This window comes from Rana temporaria, chromosome 3 (genome assembly GCF_905171775.1).
Source record: "Rana temporaria chromosome 3, aRanTem1.1, whole genome shotgun sequence".
NCBI lineage: Eukaryota > Metazoa > Chordata > Amphibia > Anura > Ranidae > Rana > Rana temporaria.
This window is the reverse complement of record NC_053491.1, coordinates 398037052-398060985: the sequence shown is the minus strand read 5'-3', so window position 1 is coordinate 398060985 and position 23934 is coordinate 398037052. Positions and strand designations below refer to the sequence as shown.

The window sequence follows — 23934 nt, the reverse complement described above, 5'->3', positions numbered from 1 at the left end:
CCTGGCCCCTCCCCTCCTGTCAAGTGCCCCCCACAGCAAGCTGCTTGCTATGGGGGCACCTGAGCAGAGCTGCCGTGTCTCAGTCAATCAGAAGGGGAGCGTTTTAGACAGCCGAGGGGACATTGCTGGACAGAGATGAGGCACAAGATAAGTAAATAAGGGGTAGCTTCTGCACACAGGTTTTTTTTTTTTTTCTGCCTGTACAACTTCTTTAATGCAGAGAATGCATTAAGTCAAAAATGTACACTTTAGAACCACTTTAACTTTTTTTATAAAAAATGTGATGGGATCACACCCTCTTAATGTTATATTACATGTGAGGGAGGATATCTAACACTGGCAAATGCTAAGCAGGAACAAAGATTGTCTCTGGACAGCCGCACTCTGAACAAATTGTAGCTATGACTAATGACTAATGACTAATGACTAAGCACTAGTTTTAGTGTGAAACGCGTCGGCAGTCAGGTTTTATTTTATTTTGCTGTGACTTGTAGTGCTGTCCTTTTTAATAAAGGGCTACAATGTGTTCAGAGTGCGGCTGTCCAGAGACAATCTTTGTTCCTGCTTTGCCTGCACCTGAGTTATCTGCAACGGAGGATATTCATCTGGGTTCCCACCTGGAGCGGCTATTCCCTTTGCTAGACCCTTATACATTAGATTGCTTAAAGCCCTGGTGTTCAACCTCGATCACAAGAGTGCGTGCAGTCCTTTAGTACGTATTGTGTAGCAGTCCATGCCTCTGCAAACAATTGTGGGCGTATCCCTTAACTAGGTGCTTACAAAGTGGTTGTAAACCCCATTCATGACAGTTGAACTAAGCACGTATATCTGTAGTGTTTATTTATATCTTTCCAAAGCTCTAAGTGCTGTTTCTCTCTGGTGCACCGTTCCTCTGTTATCAGCATGAGTCCTTTCTGACACACTCTCCGACACTTGAGATTAGGGCTGCAACTAACGATTATTTTCATAATCGATTAGTTGACCGATTTATTGTTTCGATTAATCGGATAATAGCCTTAAATTAATAAATTGGCATTTAAAAAAAAATTTGGGCCAATTTGTTGGGCAGATTACAAAACACAAATTGCCGTAAAAACACATTACATGCTTTTCTGCAGCTTCTCCATTGAAGTATATTGAAACAACAAAAAAATAAAAAAAATAGCACTGTTTTGCATTAAAAAGTCCTAGCCCTTTCCAAATACGCAGCAGCTGAAAAAAAATCATGGATGTGAACGTGTCCCATAGGAAAACATGTTAATAAACTGTAGTGTGTTTCTGCAAAAAGCACCAAACAAACAGAGCTGTGACCCCCGGCCTGAGATGTTTAGTAACATAATGGGGTTAAAAAAACAAATAAGTACAAAAAGAGCAAATAATCGCTACTGTAAGGGGTTCATTTTTTTACTGTGGGACAGTGAAAGTAATATTTACAGTAGAGATTTGCTTTTTTGTACTATAAAGGGATCATTTTAGTTTTTTTAACCCCATTATGTTACTGGCCGATTAATCGATTTATGAAAATTGTAATCGATTAATTTCATCGATTAGTTGTCGATTTAATCGATTAGTTGTTTCAGCTCTACTTGACATAACAGCTGAAAATTTGTGTCGGGAGGGGAACATTGAGGGTGATGAGCAAGGAAGCATGTCTCATTAGGATACAGCTCTGCGTGTTTCTTTTTGTTCCTCTGCCTGTGGAGGCGGCGTGTGTCCCTTTCCTCCAATCAGCTCTCGCACAGTGTGAGTTCACTATCCCTTCCCACACCTATGTGCTGCTGAAAGAGGAAGAAAGATTATCATGAGCTGCACTTTCCAAAGAGTGTGATAGTGGTAAGACAGCAGATATACATATAAAACATATGTAGGAGGATTTGCTCTGTGTATCATCTGAGGCTGGTAACTTCATTGGGTATACAATGACTTGAAAATATATCCATACCCCTTAAAATTTTCCTCAATTTGTCTTGTTGCAATCAAAAATGTAAATGTTTTTTACTGGGATTTTTTCTGTGATAGACCAACACAAAGTGGCACATAATTGTGAAGGGGGAATGAAAATGATAAATGGCTTTCAATTTTTTATTTATTTTTTATAAATACATATCTGAAAAGTGTGGTGTGTATTTGTTTTCAGCCCCCTTTACTGTGATACCCCTAACTAAAATCGAGTGGAACCAACTGCCTTCAGAAGTTAACTTTTTTTAGTAAATCGAGGCCACTCGTGTAGTTTTAATATCGGTATTGATACAGCTGTTCTGTGAAGCCCTCAAAGGTTTGTTGGAGAACCTTGGTGAACAAACGGCATCATGAAGCCCAAGAAACACACCATACAGGTCAACATTGTGCAGAAGTTTAAAGGTGGTGTTGGGTTATAAATAAAAATAAAAATATCCCCAGCTTTGAACATCTCACAGAGCACTGTTCAATCCATCATCTGAAAATGGAAAGAGTATGGCACAACTGCAAACCTACCAAGACATGACCGTCCACCTAAACTGACAGGCCAAACAAGGAGAGCATTAATCAGAGAAGCAGCCAAGAGGCGCATGGTGACTCCGGAGGAGCTGCAGAGAGCCACAGCTCAGGTGGGAGAATCTGTCCACATGACAACTATTAGTTGAATACAAATGCATGCCATGTCCTATCTTCTTCTTTTTTTTTTTTTTTTTTTTTTTCAGATATTTGTAAAAAAAAAAAAAAGTTAATCTTTTTTTCCTTGCACCTCACAATTATGTGCAATTTTATGTTGGTCTATCACAGAAAATTCAATAAAATACATTTAAATTTTTGGTTGTAACATGACAAAATGTGGGACTGTGTGTGAGATAGGGGTGTAACGGATCGTCACCGATCCGTGATCCGAACGGGCCACCCCGTTCGGATCGGCACACCCCGCGATCCGCGGAGCGCTCCGGAGCCTAGGCCTAGGAAAGTCCCCGGCTTCGGCCTAGCTCCGGAGCGATATATATATTAATATATATTAATATATATATATTATATATATATTATTAATATATATTAATATATATATTACACACACACACACACACACACATTTTTTTTTTTTTTTTTTTTTTGCACTGATCCGAAAATGATCCGATCCGTGACTCCTGATCCGAGGATCGATCCGATCCGTGAGTTTTTTGATCCGTTACACCCCTAGTGTGAGAGTTTACAACCACTTAAAAGCCAGTGTAATACAAGCATTATTTAGAATTATTTAGTTTTTTGTTTTTTCACTCTTCCTTTTTCTATGCTTCTGTTTTTTTTTTGTTATGGATCCTGCAGAGAGATTTCTCAAAAGTGGCATATGTCCTTTTAAAGGGGGTGTGTATAGGCAACACATTATGGAAGAATTGGTGTGTAAAGGGGCCGTTAAGGAAGTAATCTCTAGCAGTATCATGTGAGGTGTCTCCAGTCTATAATGGTCCCCTGAATCTTGTCCCCAGTTTACAACAACTCCTACAGCATGTTTGCAGTCTCTGGTCATTTCCTGTTGCATGCCTGTAGTCTGACCTTTTTCTCTTGGCATGTGTGCGGTCTCTGAAAATGTTATGTAGCATGACATTTTTATTTACCAAAGGGCTGCATTTCAGGCGCCCTATAATATTTTTATTATTATTATTATTATTAATTATTCACGATTTGTATAGCACCAACAGTTTATGCAGCGCTTTACAATGTATAGGGGGACAGTACAGTTCAATACAGAAGGTATAGGAGGGCCCTGCTCATAGAGCTTACATTCTAAAGGAAGGGAGGTGGTGGTACAAAAGGTAATGGCTGCGGAAAATGATTTAATAGGGGTGTCTTGGGGACAGTTGTTAGGTGGGTGTGGGGTAGGCTTTCCTAAAGGTGGACAGGGGAGGGGCTGAGCAGACATACTGGGGCAGGGAGTTCCAGAGGATAGGAGAGGCTCTGGAGAAGTCCTGAAGGCGAGCATTGGTGGAGGTAACAAGAGAGCTAGAGAGCAGGAGGTCCTGGGAGGAGCCGAGGAAACGATTTGGGTGATATCTGCAGATGAGGTTGGCGATATAGATGGGGGTGATGTTGTGAATGACCTTGTATGTTGTGGTTAGCATTTTGAATTTTAAACGGTCGGGTAGGCGAAGCCGGTGAAGAGATTGGCAGAGAGGAGCAGCAGGCGCAGATCGGTTAGTGAGCTGTATTGATCTAGCAGCAGACTTCACACTGGACTGAAGGGGTAGGCCATTAAGGAGAGAGTTGCGGGAAATAAGGAGTGAATAAGTTGCTTTGTGGCGTCATTAGTCAGGAAGGGTCGAATCTAGTAAGTTGTTTATCACTGATTTAAACATTAGCCCTCCATCTAGTTGTGCAGGCTAAAAGATGTGACCCAACATGACAACAATATGCAGGAACAAGCAGAATGATTCTGCCGACTAAAAAAAAATGTATTAAAGCTGTCCAAAATTACATTATTTAAATTCATCTTTCTGTTTGCCCGAAGTTTCCCTTTGAAGGTCTGGTTATGTGCAGAACCTTGTCAATTTCAATGGAAACATTTAAGGCCCATTCGCATTTTGTTCATTGCCAGAATGCATATCTATCCGACAAATTTTACAGTAAAGCCCAACGCACTGTCGTATACCACATTGTATATAGTGTGCTTTTTGGTGTTCTGCACTTAAAAAACAGAATGGGTTGTGTTTTTTTTTTGTTTTTTTTTTCGTTCGTGATGGTGCACCAATTATGAATAATGAATGGGCTGCCATAATATAATACACATTTGTACATGTGCATTATTACACCCCAGTGCAATGCTTTTAATGTGACTACCCCCCTGAAGTTTGTTTCCCAGACAGCTACTAATATTTTAGCTTTTACCTTGTGCTCTGTTCTAAGGAAAATTGCAGTTATCTTGGTCAGTATAGTGTTTCTCCGGTTTTGGTTAAAAAAATCTACTCGAGTTTAAGCCGACCCGAATATAAGCCGAGGCACCCAATTTTACTACAAAAAACTGGGAAAACGTATTGACTCGAGTATAAGCCTAGGGTGTCCGTCTGCATGCCTCACTGTGCCCATGCCTCACTGTGTCCATGACTAGACTGATGTTTAACATTCGAGTCTATGGAAGGGGTGCCCGGCTTTTAAAAATCGGTGCTCCCCAGCCATAGGTCCCCCAGACAACAAACTCTGCACACTTGTAAAGGAGAAATGGGGCTATATGTGTGCCAAGTTCTGGGTCCAGGGGACCTACAACTGTCCCGTACCGGGTCCCCAAAGTCACCTTTAGAAATGACCGTTTAACATGGGAGTATATAGAAAGGGTGCCCGTCTTTGAAAGTCTCCCGCACAACAAACTTTGCACACTTGTAGACGAAGAGCGGGGCTACATGTGTGCCAAGTCCAGGGGACCTAAGGCCGGCCGGTACCGGGTCCCCAAAGTCAGGGAGATCAGGCGCAGAAAGGTGACTCGAGTATAAGCTGAGGGGGAGCATTTTTAGCACAAAAAAAGTGCTAAAAAACTCAGCTTATACTCGAATATATACGGTATATTCATTCTAATTGATAATCTTTGTTTTCAGTTAATCTTTGTTGTCTTCAGTTTATTCCTTGTGTATGTTTTGTTTGATCATTCTGTTGCTTTCAGTCTTTTATGATCACTTCTCTGCTCATGGAAGTCCTAACCCTTTAAATTCTAGTCTAACTTTTCTTGTACAGAAAGTACTATTTTCTTTGATTGCTTCTCTGTAGTCTTCCAGGTCCTTATACTCAATATGTTTTTCCAGCTCTGCAGGTGGCATTTGGCTCTTTGTACAGAGATGATGTCTTACTAAAACCCTGCCGCGTCATAGCCATTTTAGCAGCCGCCTGCATGCTCCAGCTGGTAAGTGTTTGTCTTTGTGATGTTTGCTTCCTCCTGAGACTGTGGCATTGACATTAAATTTTGCCTGGCTATGCTAATCGATGCAAGCTACTGGCTATAGAACGTCTGCTTGTGTGTGCTCTATTTGTATCCAAGAGTGTGATGCCTTCATCCCATTATTCTAAGATTTGTTCCTTTGATTTGTCTGCTTTGTAGGTTATGTGCTAAGCATGATATGGCAATTCTGTAATCTGTTCAATATTATGAAGCAAAATGCTAGAAGTTACTTATAAATCTGATGCAGGTTGTCTTGCTAAAGAAATGTGGGCAAGACTCCTTTATCCTGCTTTACCATGTATTGGGTACTACATACAGTATTCTAAGCGGAAGCCCATTGTGCTAGATATGATGCCCACAGAGCTTAAATTGTCATGACTGTGTGGATATACAAGGGGTGGACACATTGTACAGCTTAAGTGTTCACACAGTGTGTCTAACCTAAACCAATACAAATGGCAGAAATAGTTTGCACTTGATTTGTTACCGTTGAGGCATCATTCCCTTTTTTCCATAGAGAACAATATGATGACTTCACTGCCATGTGCTGAAGACTGTCTACCCAACGTGTTTGCAGACAACTGGGTGGGCTGGTTGTATTTGGCACAATTATTGAACACATTGACTAGAAGAGAAGTGCGTGATCTTAAAAACATTCATACCCACGGTTCTAGAAATGTTATAGATAGATGACTTCTATCCTATTTATCAGTGGTTCCAAATTAATAATTACTGCAGTTTGGAACAGACTCGGCATCTTTCCACATAACTGTGTGTTGGGTCCAATTTAAGTTTTTTTCTACACATTATCACACAGGTATCGCGTTATTATTACAATTGTACCTTTATTTTAACAAGGGGCCTTACATAGGCAGGCTAATTTCTAATTGGGACTTGAAAGAATGTAAATGTTATCATAACATTATTAGTGCTGCAATACATAGGCAAAGCATACAAAATAGAATACAGTTTTAAACAGAATTTACAATTTATTTTACACTCACCTAGGTGGATGCAGCATCGAATTCATTGAATGCATTGGCCATACTTCTCCTTTAAGTTTCTGCCATTCTATAGTGGACCTATAAATGCTGTTTTTGTTCTATCATTCTGTGAGTCCACCAGCCTTTCACTATGTCCAGATGATGCTGAGATGTGTGAAGCCATTACACTGCTTCATAATCTTCTATTGTCCCTAAGGAACCGTGCATATAGCTTTGTAACTCGCAATCTGTATGTATGGCCAATAATCCTCACATTCCTGGTTTAAAGCTGAGTTGCAGGCATACGGCAAGTTACACAGATGAAATACATGTATGTGAGCTATGTTACCTGCAAAAGACTTAACATTTCTGTCCATCCAGTCTGGAGATTTGTTTAAACTTCTAGACAGTACAGTTAGCCTGGTGACCTGTTATATTTCTATTGCAGGTAAACATATATAGGTAATCTTCTTGGCCCCACAGCCTGTGATTGGACAGTGAAGGGGCAGCAACAGACTGGTGAGGTAATCTCTCTGCTCTCTGACAGCCTGCATGTTTGTCAACATGTGTGCGTTCATTACACTTGATTGACTTCTAACAGTGCCCCTCCCTCCAATTCCTAATCCTGCTCTAAAGGCAATTTAAAAGTATCAAAAATAGAATTAAAGAGCAACTTCACCCTCTGAGTGTAGCCCACTTGGGATAATTCATATCTGCAGCCATGATCCTCCCAACATTTTGTGCAGCATCGTTTTCTTACTTTGTGAAGTTCCTGCACAGCGTAACTATAGCCAGTGTGGGCATTTGAAGCTGCAAGGTCCTTCTTCCTGGGTTCTGTGCATGCTGACTACCCAGCATGTACCTGCCGATCTTGCGGATATGTGCAGTCTTGGTCAGCTTGACATGGCACGGCTCCAGTAACATTTAACATGGGCTTCTATGGGAAATTTTGGTCAGCTTGACATGGCACTGGAGCAGTGTCATGTCAAGCTAACCAAGATTTTCCATAGATGCCAATGGTAAATGTTACGGAATAGTGCCATGTCAAGCTGACCAAGATCTCCCAGGAGCCAATGCAAAGCCAAAAATGTAATTCTGCACTGCGGCCCCTAAAAGGAGGAATTGAAATTGGATACAGGCATAAATCAGGTAAGTGAACAGAAAAAAAAAATTGCCAATTCGTTTTAAAGGATGCACATTGGTGCTGCATGGTGAGGAGTGAAAAATGTGGGTGGAACTCCGCTTTAAGGAAGGTCTTATCCCAGTGGTTTGCATTCAGGTGGGGGAGGAGAGTGTCTCTTTTGTGCCTGGAGTTCAGTTTTTATCTATAAATGTTATTGAGTGTTCTAATATGAGCCCAGTGCTCAATGGGTTGCAAGTTTTAGTATTTTTATTTCCCATATTGTAACTGTGAGCCTATTTTCTCTCTTCTGAATTATTTTTATTTTTTCCCACTCCCTTTTAGGATGGTTTAATTCAGCAGTGTGGTGAAACCATGAAAGAAACAATAAGCGTACAAACTGTATGTAGCTATTCCACAGCAGCTGGTGTCTACGGGTTAGACTCGGTAAAGAAAAAGTAGGTGTAAAATCAATTTTCTGTAAACCTCTCATCTCTAAAAACGCATGTTTTCAACTGACAATATAAAGAGGGGTGTGGCCTGACACGACCAATAATGGCAAGCCTCCATCCCTAATGTATTTAAACTAGGGTTGTCCCGATACCGATACTAGTATCGGTATCGGGGCCGATACTGAGCATTTGCGCGAGTACTTGTACTCGCGCAAATGCTCCCGATGCCTGACCCGATATTTTTTATTTTTTTTTTGCCGAGAGCTGTCGGGGAGGGGGTGGAGTGCGGGTGGTGAGAGGGGGTGAAAAGGGGGCGGAGAGCGGAGCAGAGCAGTCCTCTTATGGAGGAGAGCTGCTGCCGCTGCCGCCTAGGCCCCTAAGACAAAGCCAAGTCACCCCTCCCCCGCCGATGCTGACATCTAGTTAATTTGCGCTGGGGGAACACAACAGCTTTCATTTGAATAGCTGTGTGTTCCCCGCCGCGCCTCTCATGTATAGACACTCCCCCTTGCCCAGAAACTTTGAAAGACAGATCACCCGTCCCAGGATTGGACGGGTGATCTGTCTATCAATGTGCCCGGGCAAGGGGGAGTGTCTATACATGAGAGGCGCGGCGGGGAACACACAGCTATTCATATGAAAGCTGTTGTGTTCCCCCAGCGCAAATTAACTAGATAGCGGCGGGGGGGAGCGCACTCGCAGGTGTCACTCTATACACACCTGCCAGCGTTGCTGCCTGTACCTGTAAAACTGTCTGTAAGTGTGCTGAGTGCGATCATGCACTCGGCAGTGTCGGCACAACAATTCGTTCACCTCTCTTCCCTGTCAGCACGCTGTGCTTCACTGTGCACTCCCCCTACGGAGGAGCCGCGTTAGTCCTGGCCCATCACTCACAGCCAGGGGTGGGAGGACTCAGAGGAGCGCGGAGGACTCAGAGGAGCGCAGAGAACTGTGCTGGCAACGGCGCTGCGACCTAGATGAGCCTGGCTCTTGCTGGAACCTGAAAACGGTGTGTGACAGTGCTTGTGCGTGTGTATTAAAGTAAGCAGAATTGCAGATACAACTGGTAGACTACATCTGCCACAAGAATATAATCATATGCACGTGATTTTGGGGTAGTACGATTCAAGGTCTTGACTGCACACCAGTTCATTCACTTAGGGCATATGCAAAGAACACCCTCTTGTGTTTCTTGCCACAGTAAATCTCAGATTGCCAAATACATCGGGCAAGTCAGTAGCTAGGACGTGAGCTCCTGGAAGAGGAAATAAGTATACTGTACTGTACAAGTTTTCGTTTTAAACATGGCTGGATCTAGGGACATGGCTGCATTAGGGACATGGCTGAATTTAGGGACAAGGCTGCATTTGGGGACACATGGCTGCATTTTAAAATAAGTATCGGTAATCGGTATCGGCGAGTACATGAAAAAAGGTATCGGTACTTGTACTCGGTCCTAAAAAAGTGGTATCGAGACAACCCTAATTTAAACAAAAAATAAGAAAATGGTACTGGGACTTTATATGAGGCTTACCATTGGGAATGATGATACGTAAATAAATACAATTAATATAGTTTAATATATTTGGCATTCTATATATTAAAGGGTCACTAAAGGAATTTTTTTTTTTTTTTTTTTTTTTAGCTAAATAGCTTCCTTTTACCTTACTGCAGTCTTGGTTTCATGTCCTCATTGTTCGTTTTTGCTTTAATGTTGTAATTCCTCTGTTCTGGACACTTCCTGGTTGTCTGTTTCCTGATCACCACAGTACTGGGAGATTTGTCACTGTGGTGACTAATCAAGGAGGTGTGATTACTGTGTGTCAGCACCAATCCAGTTTCGTTTTACAAAGCATCACTGCCCTCTATTGGCTCTCTGGCTCTGTACATCCGAGAACCAGTAAACAACAGCAAAAACGAAACTAAACTGCATGTACATTATATGATTGGTTTTTATCTATTTTTAATCATTTTTAAAAGGAATTGGTTAACTATTATGTCTCTATACCCTGTAAAAAAGTCATTTCAGAAAAAAAAAAAATCCTTTAGTGACCCTTTAAGTCAATGAAGAAGAATAATGTAATAAAATCAAGAACATGATTCATACAATGAATGCAAAAGTGGATAATACAGATCATCCTATACACATGATTGGTGGAATAAATTCATAGATTAAACATGCATCAATTGGCGATTGTAGAAAATTGCATATTAAAATACAGGATAATAGGCTAGACTTTTCTTGGCACCCTTGGATTGAAAAACTCTGTATGTCATGGCATTACAGCCACTAATCGGGAGTATGATGCAAATTTAAACTATAAAGTCGATAAATATCTATTAGTATATGATGAGAGAAAAAAAATCTTCAAAAAACAACTGGACAGTTACTTTCAAGCCCCAAGCTATGCCCAGGTTCAAAACTGAAACTAACTGGGGCCTCAGACAAGTGTCCGACCCGGGGTTGGGGCATGAAACCCCCCCTCAAGACCAAAGGGAACAGCCATAGGGCCCGCCAGGTAACCACAATACAGTCCCTGTGTGCTATACGGGTGCACTTGTCGTTCTACAAGAAATGGGGGATGTGACTAAATGCTTTGGAGCAGATAAAAAAAATATATATATGTGTGTGTATGTATGTATGTATGTATGTATGTATGTGTGTGTGTATATGTGTGTGTGTGTATGTATATATATATATATATATATATATATATATATATATATATATATATATATATATATATATATATATATATATATATATTAAAGAAATGGAGGAGAACTGCACACGGTATACAACAAGTGCCAGCAAACGGGTCTTCCCACCGACATATATATATATATTATATATATATATATATATAAAGAAATGGAGGAGAACTGCACACGGTATACAACAAGTGCCAGCAAACAGGTCTTCCCACCGACATACATTATATATATATATATATATATATAATGTATGTCGGTGGGAAGACCTGTTTGCTGGCACTTGTTGTATACCGTGTGCAGTTCTCCTCCATTATTTTAATTTATATATATAATATATATATATATATATATATATATATATATATATATATATATATATATATAATGTGTGTGTGTATATGAAAAAGTTCAAGAGTTGCTGCACTTAAAATGGTTTTATTTTTCCAAATATTCTCGTAAAGGTTACATACCAGAGAAGTATACAAAATATTCAGACATGGATGTCTATTTCGGGCTTGCATGCTACCGTATCTATTTTGTGATAGATATAGCTATCATCTACATACCGTATATACATGCAGTACGTATGTGCTCGTAAGTTTACGTACGCTGGCAGAATTTGATTTATTGGCTATTTTTCAGAGAATATGAATGATAACACAAAAACCTTTCTTTCACTCATGGTTCATATTTGGCTGAAGCCATTTATTATAAATCCACTGTGTTTTACTCTTTTTAAGTAATCCTCATAACAGAAACTACCCAAATGATTCTGATCAAAAAATTACCCCAGTTTTTAATACCGTGCATTGCCCCACTTAACATCAATGACAGCTTGAAGTCTTTTGTGGTATTTATGGATGAGGCTCTTTATCTTGTCAGATGGGAAAGCTGCCCATTCCTCTTGACAAAAAATCTCCAGTTGAATAAATTCTTGGGCTGTCTTGCATGAACTGCATGTTTTGAGATCCCCGGAGTGGCTCAATGATATTGACTTCACTTTATTCTGCTGTAGCCAATGACAGGTCGACTTGGCCTTGTGTTTTTGGATTATTGTCATGTTGGAATGTCCAAGTACATCCCATGCGCAGCTTCCTGGCTGATGACTGCAAATGTTCCTCCAGTATTTTTTTTGTATAACATACAGTACTGCATTCATCTTGCCATCAATTTTGGACCAAATGTCTTGTGCCTTTTTGTAGCTCGCACATCCCAAAAACATCAGCGATCCACCTCTGTGTTTCCAGTAGGAATGGTGTACCTTTCATCATAGGCATCGTTGACTCCTCTCCAAATGAAGAGTTTATGGTTTGTGGCCAAAAGCTAATTTTTGATCTCACCACTCCAAATAACCTTTGTGCCAGAAGGTTTGAGGCTTGGCTCTGTGCTGTTTGGCGTATTGTAAGCGGAATACTTTGTGCATTTGCTAGTAATGGCTTTGTTCTGGCGACTCGACTATGCAGTCCATCTTTCTGCAAGTGCCTCCTTATTGTGCGTCTTGAAACATCCACACCATGTTTTCAGAGAGTCCTGTATTTCACCTGAAGTTTGTGGGTTTTTCTTTACATCCCTTACAATTTTCCTGGCAGTTGTTGCTGAAATTTTAGTTGGTCTACCTGATCGTGGTTTTGGTTTCAACGGAACCCCTAATTTTCCACTTCTTGATTGGAGAGTTTAAACACTGATGATTGGCATTTATAATTCCTTGGATAGCTTTTTTTTTTTTTATATCCCTTTCCTTTTATTATATAGTTCAACTACCTTTTCCCACAGATCCTTTGACAATTATTTTGCTTTCCCCATGACTCAGAATCCAGAAACTTCAGTGCAGCACTGGATGAAAGATGCAATGGTCGTTTTACTCTGACCTTCAGAACCCTCCACATATTTCCTATGTGATTAAGGTATGGAGACTGGCCAGGCCACTCAAGGACCTTAATGTGCTGCTTCTTGAGCCACTCCTTTGTTGCCTTGGCCATGTGGTTTGGGTCATTGTCATGCTGGAATACCCATCCACGACCCATTTTCAATGCCCATGGCTGAGGGCAAAAAGTTGACGGTACATGGCACCGTCATTGTCATTTTTTAAAACAGTGAAGTTGTCCTGCCCCCTTAGCAGAAAAACGCCTCCAAATCATGTTTCCACCGCCATGTTTGACATTGGGCATGGTGAGTTTGGGGTCACAGGCAGCCTCCCCTCCTCCTCCAAACACGGTGAGTTGAGTTGATGCCAAAGAGCTTGATTTTGGGTCTCATCTTACCACAACACTTTCACCCAGTTGTCCTCTGAATCATTCAAATGTTCATTTTCAACTTCAGACAGACCTGTACATGTGGTTTCTTGAGCAGAGGGACCTTGCGGGCGCTGCAAGATTTCAGTCTTTCATGGCGTAAGTGTGTTTTGCTAATTGTTTTCTTGGTGACTATGGTCCGAGCTGCCTTGAGATCATTGACAAGATTTCTCCCGTGTAGTTCTGGGCTGATTCCTCATTGTTCTTATGATCATGAAAATGGCACAAGGTGAGATCTTGCATGGAGCCCCAGACCGAGGGAGATTGACAGTTATTTTGTGTTTTTTCCAACCTGCAAAAAATCGCACCAACTGTTGTCACCTCTCACCAAGCTGCCTTGACGATGGTCTTGTAGCCCATTCCAGTTTTGTGTAGGTCTACAATCTTGTCCCTGACATCCTTGGACAGTTCTTTGATCTTGCCCATGATGGAGCGATTGGAATCTGATTGATTTTGTGGACAGGTGTCTTTTATACAGGTTACAAGTGGAGATTAGGAGCTCTCCCTTTGCAAGAGCTCCTAATCTTAGCTCGTTGCCTGTATAGAAGACACCTGGGAGCCAGAAATCTTGCTGATTGATAGGAGATCAAATACTTATTTCAGTCATTAAAATGCAAATCAATTTATTAACTTTTTTGAAATGCGTTTTTTTTTTTTTTGGATATTTTTGTTCTGTCACTCACTGTTAAAATAAACTTGCCATTAAAATTCTAGATTGATCACTGTATGGGCCTTATTGGAAGTGTGTGTGTGTGTGTGTGTGTGTGTGTGTGTGTGTGTGTGTGCGTCAGCGCGTGGGTGACCAGTGTGTCCATGGAAAGCTGGCAGCAGAAAATTTTAAGTGCAGTTTTTTTTACTGCTTGGTGTGTGTGTGTGTGTGTGTGTGTGTGTGTGTGTGTGTGTGAACTTTTATTATTTGTTATTATTCATTACTGGAAATGTACTGATTTATTTTAACATTTTAATGGCAAGCCAGCTCACCAACATTCTTTCTTATCACAGGTGCCTTGAATGGCTTCTCAACAACCTAATGACCCATCAAAGTGTTGACTTATTTAAAGAGCTCAGGTAAGAGACTGATGACCTGTATTTTATTTTAAGTCTTTCTTTTCCCCTGGGTTCTATCTGGGATCTAATATTTTTGTTTATCTGCATCATTATTTGTATTGATTTAAAGCGGATGTGCCATGGGAAAAAAATATTAAAAGCCAACAGCTACAAATACTGCAGCTGCTGACTTTAAATATTAGGACACTTACCTGTCCTGGAGTCCAGCGCCGATCGCAGCAGAGGACGAGCGATCGCTCGTCTCTCTGCTGCTCCCCCCCGCCATCCACGCTGAGGGAACCAGGAAGTGAAGCGCTGCGGCTTCACTGCCCGGTTCCCTACGGCGCATGCGCGAGTCGCGCCGCGCCCCGCCGATTGGCTCCCGCTGTGTGCTGGGAGCCGAGTGTTCCCAGCACACAACGGGGGGGGGCGACGGGATGTGACGGAATGCCCGTCTTTTGCCCGGGCCGGAAGTGGGTGCAAATACCTGTCTTTGGACCGGTATCCTGCACCCCCTCCCCCCTGAAAGGTGTCAAATGTGACACCGGAGGGGGGGGAGGGTTCCGATCAGCGGGACTCCACTTTAGGGTGGAGAACCGCTTTAATGGTATTTTCTCTGCTTCATCTGAAGACCTGCCTGCACCCTTTTATGGTTCCTCGTTATGTTATTGAGCATTCTCATTCAGTGCATTCCATGACTATGTAAATGCCAAAAATACAGCAAACTAATTGTCTCACCCATCTGTTGAAGCCTATGCCCTCATCTGCAAATAGAAGAAGCTCACATGTAAACATTCCCTTTTCTTAAGCTGGCCATGCATGGATTGAAATCCAGCAGGGAGTGGAACATTTTTCATCGCTGTGTGGGCAGAGTTTTTGTACAGAAGTTGATCTAGCGATTGACCTTCTGTACAGCGGCCCCAAATTTTGCACCTGATCAATGCCGCTGGCAGTGTCTTCTGACATCATGGTGTCCCATTGTTGGTGGGAGGAATAGTGTTCCATTAGTGTTAATGGGAGGAATAGTGCCCCAGCATTGTTTGTTAGGGGGAGGAATAGTGCCTTAGCATCGTTGTTAGTGGGAGGAATAGTGGAAAGGTGGCTGGCAGGATTATTCACTGCTGGCAGAGCTCTCAAGCGATCCCGGTCCAGCTGACAGACACTGCAGTTTGGTACTTGACCGATACATTTACAGCAACTTACCCTGATTTTTTTTTTTTTTTTTTTCTGGGCAGTTTTAGTAGGCTTGAATATATGAACTTGGCCAACAATATATGTATATTTTGTGATACTGAATCCAGTGCTCACACTGACAGTCTGCAGGAGACCTGCATGGCATCAGCAAGCGCTTTCCAGGCTCCTAAAAAAATTATAAAAAAACAAATGGTAAATTCACTTTATTTTATTTTTTTTCCATAAAAATGTGCTTTTATTTAGATTTTTTTAAAAAGGGAACTTATCCATGAACTGGCCATACAAATGAGGTATATGTAAGAATCCCCCTGCAGAGAAGCACTGTATTCTGACAGTGGCACCAGCAGGTTGTTGGAACTGCCGCTTTGATCATTTTTATCGTGCAGAGAATCGGCGGCTGAAGACGGTAGCTGCAGGCATCATTCAGATATCACCGCACAAAGTCGAGGACGTCCATAGACGTCCTCGGTTGTTAAGTATTTAAAGCAGAAGTTCAGCCTGAGCTTTTTAGGCTGGGCATCTTCTCTGGGTCACAGGAGCGAAATTCGTTTTGCACTCCTGTGAGCCGTTTCCAGAGTGGTCTCTGACGTCACTGCTATCAGTCGAGGCAGCGTTATTATCCTGACATCCGAAGTCTGGATCCGCCAGCTGCCTTGACTGAACGAGCCGCTGAGACGGCCTGCCATCCACAGCTCCTCGCTCCAATGAGTGTGGAGGATCCGAGCAGGAGAGATGCTGACAGACATCATCTCTCCGCTCGGGGAGAAGCGAGAACCAAGCCATCGGCAGTGTTCGGTGGCTCGGTTCTCAGTGCAGAACTGCTGGAGTACAGTTGCAGCATCGGTCCGATGCTGCATTCACATAGGTAAGGATAATTATTAAAAAAACATACCTTTCTTTTCTTTTAAGAATGGAGAATGTGTAGCATCTGATGGATTCCCCCCCCCCCCTATGTACAGTTGAGAATGGTGTGTGTGTGTGTGTGTGTGTGTGTGTGTGTGTGTGTGTGTGTGTGTGTGTGTGTGTGTGTGTGTGTGTGTGTGTGTGTGTGTGTGTTTTTTTTTTTTTTTTTTTAAGGTATTGAGCTCTTTAACACATGTTTTCTTACCTTGTGCTAATAAGTGTTATTTGTGTTTACAGCATCAATATGATGAAGCGGCTGATCTCATCCCCTGACCTTCTTGTAATGCAGGTAGAAATGGATGTATACACTGCTTTAAAAAAGGTAACCAAATTATGTCAACGGACAACCTTGCTGTCAAATCTACAACACATGAAAAACCCTGTTTCATAGTTGATAGTTTCTTAGTTCGTAAGGTTTAATGTCTTTTATTCCAGTTTTACCTGTGTGTGCGCCAATGTCAATAATCATTCCCACATCCCTCCAAGTTGTGTTCACTAAGATGCAAGTCCACGAGTCTCTTAAAACAGTAAATACTCCCCGCTGACACTACCAATGGTGGAAGAGAGTTCCACGTCCTTATTACCCGACAGTGAAAAAATCCCTACGCAGCTTTAGGTTAAACCGCTTCTCCTCCAATCTCCTTGTGTGTCCTCTTACACTCCCTGAAACGGATTTGTTTTCTTCCTACGCTGGGATCATCATTGAGATATTTGTATAGCGTTATCATATCTCCTCTAGAGGTCGACCGATATGGGTTTTTCTCTGGCCGATGCCGATTATTTAGAAATTGCAGCGGCCGATGGCCGATATATGATGCCGATTTTTATTTTTTTGGGGCCGATATGTTAGGCCGATTTAAAAAAATAAATACAAATTTCCCCTTCATCTCATAAAATCTAACAGTTGAACCCCTTTCACACTGGGGTGTTTTTCAGGCGCTTTTGGGCTAAAGAATAGCACCTGTAAAGTGCCTGCAAAACGGCTCCCCTGCAGGCTCGGTGTGAACCCCCAAGTGCTTTCACACTGAGGCGGTGCGCTGGCAGGACGTAAAAAAAGAATAAAAAGTCCTGCAAGCAGCATCTTTGGAGCGGTGTATACCACTCCTCCACCACTCCTGCCCATTGAAATGAATGGGCACTGCTGCGGTGCTACACGGGTGCATTTAACCTCTTCTTCATCAGCTGCTAGCTGGGTTATAAGCGCCCCGCTAGCAGCCGAATAGAGCCTGCCCGCTCCAGTGTGAAAGCAGCGGAGTTCTGCCGAAAAAAAAAAAAATTAAAAGTCAGCAGCTACAAATACTGCAGCTGCTGACATTTAATATATGGTCACCTACCTGTCCTGGGCGCCCGCGATGTCGGCACGCGAAGCCGATCTCTCACTCGGCTCTCGGGTGCTGCCCCGGCCATCTTCGGTAAGGGAATCAGAAAGCAGGCACAAAGACAGGTAATCAAAACTTTTGGACGAAGAAAAAAAAAACGGGGGCTAACTTTACTGTTTGTTTTTTTATTTTTATTTTTTATTTATTAAAGTGTATTTTTTTCCCCAAAAATTGCGTTTGAAAGACCGCTGCGCAAAAACCCGTATGACATAAAATATTGCAACAACCGCCATTTTATTCCCTAGGGTCTCTGCTAAAAAAAATATATATATATAATGTTTGGGGGTTCTAAGTGATTTTCTAGCAGAAAATACAGGATTTAGGCCCATATTCAGAAACAAATGCCTATCTTTAGGCGGGCGTAGCGTATCTCATATACGCTACGCTGCCGTAACTTTGAGAGGCAAGTCCTGTATTCAGAAAGAACTTGCGCCCAAAGTTACGGCGGCGTATCGTATATGGGCCGGCATAAGCTCGCCTAATTCAAAATAGGCTGGTAGGGGGCGTGTTGTATGCTAAACAGTCGTGAGCCCACGTAATTAACGTTACTAACGAAAGGCGCATGCGCCGTCCGTGAAAGTATCCCAGTGCGCATGCTCCAAATTACGCCGCAAATAGTCATTGCTTTAGAAGTGAACGTAACTTACGCACAGCCCTATTCGCGTACGACTTAGGCAAACGACGCAAAATTTGACGCTGGCCTGACGTCCATACTTAACAATGGCTACGCCTCATATAGCATGGGCAACTTTACGCCGTAAAAAGCCTTACGTAAACAATGTAAATAAATGCGCCGGGGCGCACGTTTGTTTTTGAATCGGCGTATCTAGCTCGTTTGCATATTCTACGTGGAAATCAACGGAAACGCCACCTAGCGGCCAGCGTAAATATGCACCCTAAGATACGACGGTGTAGGAGACTTGCACCGCTCGTATCTAGGCAACATTGAGGCGTATCTGATTCTATGAATCGGGCGCCGAGATGCGACGGCCCGCATTTGGAGTTACGACGGCGTATCTGGAGATACGCCGACATAACTCCTTTCTGAATCCGGGCCTTAGTTTTTAAATGGTTAAACTGAACTTCTACACAGGAGTTCAGTTCATTGATAAGTAGCAACATTGTATCTCTTTTCTCAAACTTGGCAGGCTGCACAGAGACAAGTGGCCCCACGGGAAACTTCAGACCACTTGCAAATGACTTCTGTATCGTAGAAGTCAATACAAGTCATGCTGAAGAAAAACAATCAGCTGATTTAATTAAAAAGTGCCAAAAATCGGCCGATATATCGGTCGACCTCTAATCACCTCTCAAGGGTCTCTTTTTCCAGAGAGAATGTTTAGTGCTTGTAGTTGTTTCTTCTAATTGAGGTCTTCCAGGCCCCTTATTATTTTGTTGCCCTTCTCTGAACTCTTTCCATTTCAGCACATCCTTCCTAAGGATTGGTGACCAGAATTGGATGGAGTACCCCAAATGTGGCTGAACCAGTGCCTTATAAAGTGTCCCCATTTGTCCATACAGGATTACTGATTTTCATGACACTTGTCACTGCTGTGGACAAGCAAGCTTTTGAAATTCTGGCTGAAACGGTGTTGACTCTTTTTTTTTACATTGGTATTAAATCCAAAAGCAAACCTTTATTACATTGCAGCTTACCATGTCTTTGGATTGGTGACTGCTTTTCACGCTTACTTCTATTTTCATCTGGTGATCTATCCCTCAACTCTGTTTTTTCAAAGATTAAGCTCTACAGCAAATGTATCAGTTACAAAGATGAGACAAACCATTTACCACTGACAGAAGTGCTTACAATGATCAGATTTTATTAATGTAAAACCTTTATTCCATAAGGAAAAAACTGTTTGCTGTAACTGCTTATAAAGTGTTAGTGGAAGTTTGGCTTCATATTATTAGTGTATTTAAATCTGCTAGTACAGCTAACCCTCCCCTCATCCCCAGGCTGACAATGCTGCTGTCCAACGGTGCCCCTGTGCTCTTTTTTATCTAGAGAGGAGCCACTCTAATACAGGAGGTGTTTTACTGGCCAGATCACCGGGTCAATACAGAGGTAAAGAAAACTGATGCAGTCATCACATCCAATTAATAAGCTGCAATATTTTATATTTTTACTTTTGGGTTTAAAGTAGACTTATGGGGAATACTTATTTTATTTTATTTATTTTTCCATTTTGGATGGAGCAAGGGAGGGTTGTAACCCCTGTCAGGTTTTTTTTTTTCTTTGCCATTTGTGTCCCATTGCCGAGATTTCTCCTCTTACTTTTCCGGGGACAACCCAAAATTTGTGTGTGGGTTTTTTTTTTCTTTAATTTCACTTTTCAATAAAAATGGTAAACAAAATAAATAGGTGAATCTCATTAACGGGGGCACAGACAGCAGTAAAAACTGACTGAGTCTAATCCCTCTACACTCTCTCCAAAACCAAATAAGTTTTGCCTTTAGTCCTTCCTTAATACCGCTTTAATGTAGTGTTGTGTTTTGTAATCATGTGAACTGCCACGACCCTGTTGCAATAATCTCTCTACAGCAGCATTTGCTTGAAGACTGAAAAGTAAAGCAACATCAAGTTCACAACTGTTATAAACCTATAGCGTCACTTACAACTCTACTGCCTCCTCTCCCTTTCTCTGTTGTCCCCCAAGGTTCATTTATTGGACCTCTCCTATTCTCCATCTACACCTCCTCCCTGGCTCAGGTAATAGCCTCCCATGGCTTCCAATACCTTCTCTATGCCGACGACACCCACATCTATCTCTACCCCTCAGCTCACTCCTTCAGTCTCCCCATGTATCACTAACTTACTAACAGACATATCAGCCTGGATGTCACACCACTTCGTTAAACTCCATCCATCCAAAATTAAGCTCATGTTTTTCCTCCCCCACGTGCCTCTGTTCCTGATCTCTCTGTCAAAATCAATAGCACTACTATCGGCCCGTCCCCGCATGCCAAGGTTCTAGGTGTAACCCTGGACTCTGAACTCTCCTTTCGGCCCCACATCTAAACACTTTCCAAATCTGGCTGCCTCAACCTCTGCAATATCTCCAAAATACGCCCCTTCCTAACCAATGATACCACAAAACTCCTAGTTCACTTCCTGGTAATCTTCTGCTTCGACTACTGCAACTCTCTCCTCACGGGATTACCTTTACACAGGCTATCCCCCCTTCAGTCCATGAATGCTGCTGCCAGGTTCATCCACTTTACCAACCACTTGGTGTCTGCTACCCCTCTCTGTCAATCCCTCCACTGGCTTCCACTCACTCAACAAATTCAAATTTTAAATTCTAATAACATACAAAGCCATCCACAACTCTGCCTCCAGCTACATCACTAACCTAGTTTCAAAACACCAACCTACTCGTTCCCTTTGTTCCTCCCAAGACCTCCTGCTCTCTAGTTCCCTTGTCACCTCTTCCCATGTTCGCCTCCAGGACTTTTCCAGAGCCTCTCCCATCCTCTGTAATTCCTTACCCCAATCTGTCCGACTATCTCCTACTCTGCTTGCTTTTAGACAATATATACTGTAAGGGCTTCTAAAATGGAAAATTTTGGTTACTGAAGTTCATCATATTTTCATGGGTGCAAACAATTTTAAGGCTCAAGGTGTTTGGTACCTATTTACTCAGCACAACCTCATCTTTATGGCTTGGTGGTTATTTAGTTGAGTAATCGACATTCTGCACTAAAATCAACATTGATGTATTTTTACAGAAAATTTGACATAAAAAATTGGAACTACCACTATTTCATTCTTCAGGGTATCTGCTTTCAGAAATGCGATACAATTTGTTGGTTTTAACTAATCTTAAAGTCCTAAATATATTATTTTAAGCTTGTGCAAAGAAAAGGGTTAAAGGGGCTGGTACTCTTCTGCTTCAGTATACCTATCTTAGATTTGTTAGTTTTGAGTTTCCGGTGCCCAAAATCCTCATGAATTAGGTTCATCAATATACCGTAAAAAGACTAGTGATTTGCACCCAACTTTTTTCCACTGTACACCAAGGATTGGACCCTGAGATGCCATACTAAATGGGGGTAATTCCGCACCACCCCAAAAGGATGCATAAATACAATTTTGACACGTCGCGTTTATGAATATTCTGTTTTGTGAAGTGACAGCGCTGTGAATAAGAATATTGTACTTCAATAATTAAAATAAACAATATATGTAACACAACACTAATTATGTGCATTTATAAAATGATATGAAAGGTTTAATTTTATGTTCAATAGAGTACTAAAGTGCTTACAATAAATTCATCTTTTTGATGTCTAGTAAAATGTATATGAAAACTACTGTGATGTATATGCAAGGTGAAAAAAAAAATGCAAAATGCAGTCCCCACAAAATGCAGTCTATCAAAATTAAATCTTTAAATGCAATCCATGTAAACAACCCAAAAATTCTTCAATATGGTGAATCTTCTTTAAGACTTCTGTGCAAAAACATATGCCTAAAAGAACACCCCAAATAGCAATGTTCGCAGCGACTTATCCTTGTAAGAAACAACTCTGCAGGAGCCATAGACATCCGATCTCTCTCGAGCGCTGTAAGTTTATTAAAATACAATGCACTCACATTTTTAGGAGTCTCTCCTGACACCGGTAAATAGATGTAAGAACAAATCGCAAGCTGAGTTCCTTCTGACTCTACAACCGCCGATCGCGGATAAACGCCCAACTGAGACTGATGATGGCGCATCAATGCTCCGAAACGTATGTAGAGTTGGTGCATTAACCTCCCTGGCGGTCTTCCCGAGACTGACACGGGGTTAGATTTTCTTGCTACTATCGGTAACCCCGAGTCAGTCACGGGCTTGCTTCGCTAGATCCACAGGCACTTTTTACTTACCTTGTCCCTGGATCCAGCGATGCCACCGCGCTGTGTGAGCGAGCGGGACCTCGCTCGATTCACATAGTGCCTCCGTGTGACGCCGATCTCCGTTCCCTGCGACGTTACGACGCACGGGGACGGAGAACGGCGCTAAATTCAAAAACGTAAACAAACACTATACACACAGTATACTGTAATCTTATAGATTACAGTACTGTATGTAAAAAAAACACACCCCCCCTGTCCCTAGTGGTCTGCCCAGTGTCCTGCATGTCATTTTATATAATAAAAACCTTTTTTTCTCCCTGCAAACTGTAGATTGTCCATAGCAACCAAAAGTGTCCCTTTATGTCAAAAATAGTTTTAGATCAGCTAAAAAACAGCGATAATAAATTATAATCACTTGCAGAATTGTGCGATAGCGATTTGTGGGGAAATTCGTCATAAAAAATAAAAGTAATGACAGCGACAATTCTGCAACTGAGCAAATTTCAGTGATTTTGATTTGATTACATTATTGAATAATTTTTATTATAATTATATTATTATTTGTTATAATTATTTATAATTATTTATTATATTATAATTTATAATTTTGTTTTTAAAAAAATGTAATACACGGGATGCCTATTAGAATCTTGTTTGGTCAGATTTAAGTGAGTTATTTCTAAAAATTACAGACCTACAATATAAAACGCCAAATTTCCTTGCAAATAATGGTACCGCTTTTAGCATGTTTTTTCTGAAAGAATCATACCGCCAGGGAGGTTAATGTGCTATCATCAGTCTCAGCTGGATGTATATCCGCTAGCGGTGGTTGTACCGTCAGAAGGAACTTGGCTTGTGATTTGTTCTTGAATCTATTTACCTGTGTCAGGAGAGACTCCTAAAAATGTGAGTGCAATGTATTTTTAATAAACTTTTAGTGGTTTTAAAACGTTTTTACACTATACAAGCCTTTTTTCCTCATCCCTGTATGTTGAACTCCTGAGGATCGGTGACCTCTGTACCACTCGAGAGAGAGTCAGTCCATGGCTCCTGCAGGGCTCTCTTGGAAGGATAAGTTGCTGCTAACATTGCCATTTGCTCCTGAGGATCGGAGACAATT

General features: G+C 41.6%; 1 protein-coding gene across 4 annotated transcripts in view; it reads left to right on the top strand.

Moving 5' to 3' along the window:
• Positions 1-23934, top strand: part of GMCL1 (germ cell-less 1, spermatogenesis associated) — a 141754-nt gene that overhangs the window by 50295 nt on the left and 67525 nt on the right. For all 4 annotated transcript variants that reach the window (XM_040345877.1, XM_040345878.1, XM_040345879.1 and 1 more), the window contains 4 exons: positions 5754-5851; positions 8336-8448; positions 14451-14516; positions 16830-16914. In XM_040345877.1, the coding sequence (XP_040201811.1) occupies positions 5754-5851; positions 8336-8448; positions 14451-14516; positions 16830-16914 (362 nt within the window). The remainder of the gene's footprint in view (positions 1-5753; positions 5852-8335; positions 8449-14450; positions 14517-16829; positions 16915-23934) is intronic.